Source organism: Babylonia areolata, chromosome 24 (genome assembly GCF_041734735.1).
Source record: "Babylonia areolata isolate BAREFJ2019XMU chromosome 24, ASM4173473v1, whole genome shotgun sequence".
In the NCBI taxonomy this organism is placed as follows: domain Eukaryota; kingdom Metazoa; phylum Mollusca; class Gastropoda; order Neogastropoda; family Buccinidae; genus Babylonia; species Babylonia areolata.
In genome coordinates this window covers 2,369,592-2,377,376 of record NC_134899.1, presented here as the reverse complement: position 1 = coordinate 2,377,376, position 7,785 = coordinate 2,369,592, and the positions used below count along the sequence as shown (strand labels likewise).

At 43.3% G+C, this 7,785-nt stretch overlaps 1 protein-coding gene across 1 annotated transcript in view; it reads right to left on the bottom strand.

Moving 5' to 3' along the window:
* Window positions 1–5,864: 5,864 nt before the first annotated feature.
* LOC143299009 (uncharacterized) overlaps window positions 5,865–7,785 on the bottom strand; it is a 61,720-nt gene continuing 59,799 nt past the window's right edge. Inside the window, exon 16 of the mRNA XM_076612079.1 lies at window positions 5,865–6,357. Coding sequence (XP_076468194.1) covers window positions 5,946–6,357 — 412 coding nt within the window. The 3' untranslated portion in view covers window positions 5,865–5,945. The remainder of the gene's footprint in view (window positions 6,358–7,785) is intronic.

Sequence of the window (7,785 nt, the reverse complement as noted above, 5' to 3'; positions counted from 1 at the left end):
AATCACTGACACAGACCCCACACACTGGTCAGCCTGAATGACTGACACAGACCCCACACACTGGTCAGCCTGAATGACTGACACAGACCCCACACACTGGTCAGCCTGAATGACTGACACAGACCCCACACACTGGTCAGCCTGAATGACTGACACAGACCCCACACACTGGTCAGCCTGAATGACTGACACAGACCCCACACACTGGTCAGCCTGAATCACTGACACAGACCCCACACACTGGTCAGCCTGAATGACTGACACAGACCCCACACACTGGTCAGCCTGAATCACTGACACAGACCCCACACACTGGTCAGCCTGAATGACTGACACAGACCCCACACACTGGTCAGCCTGAATGACTGACACAGACCCCACACACTGGTCAGCCTGAATCACTGACACAGACCCCACACACTGGTCAGCCTTCCCTAGGTTTGTATGAATCACTGACATACAATGACATCCAAATAAACAAACTAAACGAATAAGTAAGCGCACTAGAGTATGATAAAAATGAATGATACATAGAAAGAAAAAGATCAACAACAACAAATAAAACAACAGAAAAAAAGGCTTAGGGCCACATTCAGCAACACTGTGCATACCCACAGGGGGTGGTGTGTGGGGGGTGGGGGGTGGTGTGTGTGTGGGGGGGGGGGGGGGGTGTGTGGTGGGTTTGTGTGTATGTGGTGGTGTGTGGGTGTGGTGTGTGGGTGGTGGTGTGTGTGTGTGGGTGGTGTGTGTGGAGTGTGGTGTGAGGGTGTGTGAGTGGGTGGTGGTGTGAGGGTGGTGGTGTCTGTGGAGTGTGGGTGGTGTGTGTGGTGTGGTGTGTGGGTGGTGGTGTGGGTGGTGGTGGTGGTGTGTGTGTGGTGTGTGGGTGGTGGTGGTGGTGTGTGTGGGGGTGGTGTGTGTGGGGGTGGTGTGTGTGTGGGTGTGTGTGAGTGGGTGGTGGTGTGAGGGTGGTGGTGTCTGTGGAGTGTGGTGTGTGTGGGTGGTGTGTGTGGGGTGGTGTGTGGTGTGTGGGTGGTGGTGTAGGTGGTGGTGTGTGTGTGTGGTGGTGTGTGTGGGTGGTGGGGGTGGTGTGTGTGGGTGGTGGTGTGTGTGGGTGGTGGGGGTGGTGTGTGTGGGGGTGTGGGTGTGGGTGTGGGGTGGTGCACAGATGGTGATGGAAAACGTCTTTTCCATAGTTGTGATTCCTAAACACTGCTCTCCTCCCATAACACACCAACAAAAAAAAACAACAAAAAAACAAACAAAAAAAAAAAACAAACCAACCCACCATGTACCAAGAAAAAACACACCCCTAAACCAACATAAAGAAAAAAACCACCACCCAAAACGCCACAACAGGTGTCACTCAGGGGGAAAAAAAAGAAAAAAAAGGTGCAACAGAATTTAAGAGTGAAAGGCAGTTCAAAGAACACAGGAGAGGCTGTACTCCACGCTTCCTTTCACAGTGCCTCCAGACATGGACCAGGCCGGCAGCACTGGTCAGGACACTGAGCACCACTACCAATGACACGTTTCAAGTGTCTCGGCAGCAATGAAGGGTCTCCTCTGGTGTGTAGCCTGCTGATGACCTAACACTGGTAGATCCCTGTGGAGTGTCGACAGGTGCTGACACAGACAGTTTCAGTTTCAGTAGCTCAAGGAGGCGTCACTGCGTTCGGACAAATCCATATACGCTACACCACATCTGCCAAGCAGATGCCTGACCAGGAGCATAACCCAAGTCAGGCCTTGAGAAAAAAAAAAAGAAAAAAAAAAGAAGATAAATACATAAAAAAGAGAACTATTACTACTAATAATAATATGTATAAGGCGCAAAAACTTGATGAAGTCAACTATAAGCGTACAAAATAAAATAAATAAAGACAGACAAAGCCCAATGTATCAGTGTATGGGGGATTCTCAAAGAGTGTCCAGGGAGTCATCTCACAAACAGTACATAGCGTGGCCCAAAAACAAACAGTACATAGCGTGGCCCAAAAACAAACAGTACATAGCATGGCCCAAAAACAAACAGTACATAGCGTGGCCCAAAAACAAACAGTACATAGCGTGGCCCAAAAACAAACAGTACATAGCATGGCCCAAAAACAAACAGTACATAGCGTGGCCCAAAAACAAACAGTACACAGCGTGGCCCAAAAACAAACAGTACATAGCGTGGCCGAAAAACAAACAGTACATAGCATGGCCCAAAAACAAACAGTACATAGCATGGCCCAAAAACAAACAGTACATAGCGTGGCCGAAAAACAAACAGTACACAGCATGGCCCAAAAACAAACAGTACATAGCATGGCCCAAAAACAAACAGTACATAGCATGGCCCAAAAACAAACAGTACATAGCATGGCCGAAAAACAAACAGTACATAGCGTGGCCCAAAAACAAACAGTACACAGTGTGGCCCAAAAACAAACAGTACATAGCATGGCCCAAAAACAAACAGTACACAGTGTGGCCCAAAAACAAACAGTACATAGCGTGGCCCAAAAACAAACAGTACATAGCGTGGCCCAAAAACAAACAGTACATAGCATGGCCCAAAAACAAACAGTACATAGCGTGGCCCAAAAACAAACAGTACATAGCGTGGCCCAAAAACAAACAGTACATAGCGTGGCCCAAAAACAAACAAGGATTATAATATGAAAATCTGCAAAACCCCCACCAATAGTATGGCAAACACATCTACAATGGAAAACCACACACACTATCCTTTCACATAAGACACAACTCTTGACAGAAAATGCACTGCATCACACATATCCGTAATTGTTTAAGAAAAAAAAAACCCACAAAAAAACCCAACAAAAAACCACAACACAACCCCACTCTCACAACTGCACACAAATATACCTCTGTTCACAATATCACATCTCCTCCACCTCCATTTCTTCTGCAGAAACCAATCCGCTATATACAGGAACTGGAGTGAAAAGCAACCCACCATAAAAAAGAAATAACCAGAAAACCAACCAGCTATATTGAGGAAATGATGAGAAAACCAACCAGCTATATTGAGGAAATGATGTGAAAACCAACCAGCTATATTGAGGAAATGATGAGAAAACCAACCAGCTATATTGAGGAAATGATGAGAAAACCAACCAGCTATATTGAGGAAATGATGTGAAAACCAACCAGCTATATTGAGGAAATGATGAGAAAACCAACCAGCTATATTGAGGAAATGTGATAACCAACCAGCTATATTGAGGAACAGATGAGAAAATCAAAGCAGAAAGCCAGTTCATCAAGGGATAACAATGGAATTCTGATCAGCACTGAAGAAGATGTTTTCAATTCAATCATTTTCACTCAAATTAAGTACTGAAGCAAATTCACATACTTTTATAAATTACGCTCTCCACCTCATGACAACACCAATGGAAGCCAACATTTTATATATTTCAAAAAAACATTTTGTGCTGCCTGGCTCTTTATGTTTCCTTTTCACCAACAACTAAGCTGACATAATACAATCTGCACATGGTAAAACATTATACACAGTCATCTGTAATCGCAGTTTTGGTCAAACAAATCAAATGAGAAAACAAATGTCAACACAGAGTGTGAAGAATACCAACTTCTGTCAGGAACACCACAGTCTGAAGTCAGTCTAAAAGGGAACGAAACTTCCCTAAAAATATTACAGCCAACACAAAAACCAACCCTACAAAGAATAACATTATATTCTTTTCATCATGGCACACACGCCTGTGCATGCCTAAAATTCAATAATAAATATACCAATGTTAAGAAAACAAGAATACAAACAGTAAACTTTAATGTGCTGTGCTGGACATGTTTTTTTATAAATCAAAAAAAAGAAAAAAAAGGAAAAAAGAAAAATCAATGCTAACAGGTATGAGTTCATGTCCCCCAAAACACTACAAGCACCCCAGTGAGTTATAGCCGAAATAATTTGGCAAGTGTTATTCTCCCCTTGGGTTAATGGACCGAGTCACCCACTTGTGGATCATCACGTATTTACAGACGATGAGCTGACTCTGACAATTTAGAAGTGTGAATTACGGAACACCAGGCCAGTCCCAAGCTGAACTTCCTGGACATGTCACATTCCTCCAGTCAGCCAAACATTCCTGTACAAAAGTCATCAGATCAAAAAATAGCTTCTTCATCACACACACACAGCAACACAACAGTTGTAAAATTACTGACTTCTCCACCACAACACGTCCATTTTCTCTGACCACCTGTTCACATGCCTTCATTGTAACCTCCGCCATGCATCGTGGATCCACACAGACCCAAAGACGTCAGCCGCAGCTGTACTCTGGAGGAGTTATCACTGGTGAACGCTGGATCGAACGTCCAGCACCTGACTGATTCTGCCACGGACCATCCTGAACTTTTATTCCAGCTGACAGAAACCAGAAAGAAATGCACTTTGCTTAACCCTTTCGCTGCCAGGAAAATAAGATTTAAGTTAAATCTATTTGCAAGGGTTTTTTCACACACAAAAAAAAAAGGGTATAAATTTTCAAAAAAATTCTGTGCTCTTTGTTATTGGAGAAAGACCCATAAAAGTATATATTTTCTGAAAGGTAAATGAATAAAGAATACAAAACACATGATGTTTTCCCATTTTATATATTTTTAGTGACATGCTGTTGTTTTGAAATCAGTGTTTTGTTTTTTGTCACATTTTCAACTTGTTCATCACAAACATTAGTCAGGTAATTTGCACTAAAATATCATTTTCTGGACAAATGGATATCTGCACACACAAAATCATACTAGAACAATCACAATATAAAAAAAGAAAGAAAAAGAAATAGATACACAATGCATTGTGACTTCTCCAAGTGATAATATGGATGTGAGGCCGTGCCCCCTCAGTCTCCACCCCCCTCCTCTTTACCCCTCTCACACGGTCATTTATCCAGTTCTCATCAGACAGCGTTGGCTGAGTGCATCAGCAAGAAAGCAATCTTGGTTGATTTAGTTTGCTTTGATCGCATGTCTTGAACACGGCGTCAGTCTGACATTTTGTTGAGCGAGCGAGGAGAGGAGTCAGGCAAACACTGCGGCCAGCAACCCAACCAAAACGTTCAAATAAAGGACTGCCTCATGATGTTGATGGTGTTTCTAGCTATGAACAGAATCTAGAGAGGTTCCCCAAGCTAATGCTACAAGCATTTTTGTCAACGATCTGAATGCAAAACAGGGAAAAGTCAGAATATTTCGATGACTAGTTATCTTGTCATTGTGGCAGCGAAGCGTACATGCTTGCCATGATGAGTTATCTCGTCATATAGGCAGCCTAGGGGTTAATAATCATACCCCCTTGTACTTTGTTGAAAAAATAACCCCCAAAAAACTCCACTTCCACAGAAATATGGATCCATGCTGACCAACCACATACAACATCGTGTGTGTGAATGTGAGCAATGTTTGTGAGGTTCACTTCAACTGAGTATTCAAGCATTTTATGTCTGTTATACATTTATATTCACTGACTGATTCTCATTCACTGTTTGTGTAGCAAACACCACATATGAATTTCTCTTGTTGTGGTAATAAAGTGCTCTGTATGAGCAACATAGAAGTCTCTATTGACCCATGACATTTTGGAAGGGGCACAGACTGTACTAGGGCTGTATAAACTGGGTCTTTATCGACCCATGAAATGCTATGGCGGTGTGGAAAACTGCGATACATGGCAAGGGATGGTCCTGAAGGTTATTCTGAGGTACACCTTCTTTCACAACCATTCTCCCCCACCTCACCTCCCCCCTAAACACACACATATCCCTGTAGCATTCCCCCAATTCTCCACACACACAGACATAATCAAGTGAACATATGTTAACATACCCCCACCCCACCACATACACTCACACCCACAATCAAATGAACACACATGTCTCTGTAAAATCACTCCCCCCCACCCCATCCCCACATCAATGCCCATTGGGAGGAGCCAACAACTTGTGCACCACCTCAGCAGCGGACCTGACGCTGTCGTTCACTATGGAGGGCCCCACCACCACCCCCCCTGCCCCCTTGGCCACAGGGTCGGAGTTCACGGTGCCCAGTGCATGCTGAGCCACCTTGGTCGCCATGTCCACCACTGCGTCCACCACTGTGTTGTTCCTCCCACCAGACAGCACGTGGGCCATCGACAAGGTTGACTGGCTGCTGATGGGGGTGGTGGAGGTGTTGGGGGAGGGGAGGAAAGGGCCCAGTGGGGAGGACGCCCCCCCTCCTTCCCCTGCTGCCACCCAGGGAATGTCCGCTGTGGACACCAGGTCAGCACCAGAGTCCGGCATCTCTGTGAGTCGCTTCAGGGCATCCATGGTACCAATCACTGTGCTGTGGGGGGCAGACAGGATGAGTGGTTTGTACTGTACTGTGCTCTATTGTTCTGTGATACACTGTATTGTACTGTATTTATTGTAGTGTACTGTACAGTCATGTACTGTGTTACATTGTATTGTACTGTGATACATTGTATTGTATTGTACTGTGATACATTGTATTGTACTGTATTTATTGTAGTGTACTGTACTGTACCAGCCCAACACTCGGCTTATATCACAGATTGACATAAGTTTTACATTTGGGCCAACAGCAAAGTGAGAGCTGTATTATCAATGGTTTCTCCAGTCAATGGGAAATCATTTACAGCTTAGTCTTTTGTGAAGGACTATGACTCTCAAACTAGGAGGCAAAATTGCACTGGCTCTTAGTGCTGCAGCCTTGTGGGCTAGTTGGCCTTTGTGAACCATCCCAACGCCTACTGTCATAAAACCCTCTTTTGCCGAGAGAGTGGGGATGTACATGGGCAAGACACTCTCCACTATAATCAAATTCTAGCCCAAATAGTCGGAACAGCAGTTGCCTCCTCTGCTGTTCTGATGGTCATAGTCGGACACGACTGATTATCATTATACTGTACAGTCATGTACTGTGATACATTTTATTGTACTGTACTGTGATACATTGTACTGTACATTTTATTGTACTGTACTGTGATACATTGTGTTGTACTGTATTTATTGTACAGTACAGTACAGTCATGTTCTGTGATACATTTTATTGTGTTGTACTGTGATACATTGTATTGTATTGTATTGATACATTGTATTGTATTGTATAATACTGTTTTGTATTTATTGTATTGTATTGTGATACATTGTACTGTATTGTACTGAACTGTGATACATTGTATTGTATTATATTGTATTGATACATTGTATCGTATTGAACTGATACATTGTATTGTATTGTACTGTGATGCATTGTACTGCATTGAACTGTGATGCACTGTATTGTACTGTACTGTACTGTACTGTGATGCACTGTATTGTACTGTACTGTGATGCACTGTATTGTACTGTACTGTGATGCACTGTATTGTACTGTACTGTGCTGTATTTATTGTATTGTACTGTACTGTGAAGCACTGTATTGTACTGTACTGTACTGTGCTGTATTTACTGTATTGTACTGTACTGTGAAGCACTGTATTGTACTGTACTGTGCTGTATTTATTGTATTGTACTGTACTGTGAAGCACTGTATTGTACTGTACTGTACTGTGCTGTATTTATTGTATTGTACTGTACTGTGATGCACTGTATTGTACTGTACTGTGATGCACTGTATTGTACTGTACTGTGCTGTATTTATTGTATTGTACTGTACTGTGATGCACTGTATTGTACTGTACTGTGATGCACTGTATTGTACTGTACTGTGATGCACTGTATTGTACTGTACTGTACTGTGCTGTATTTA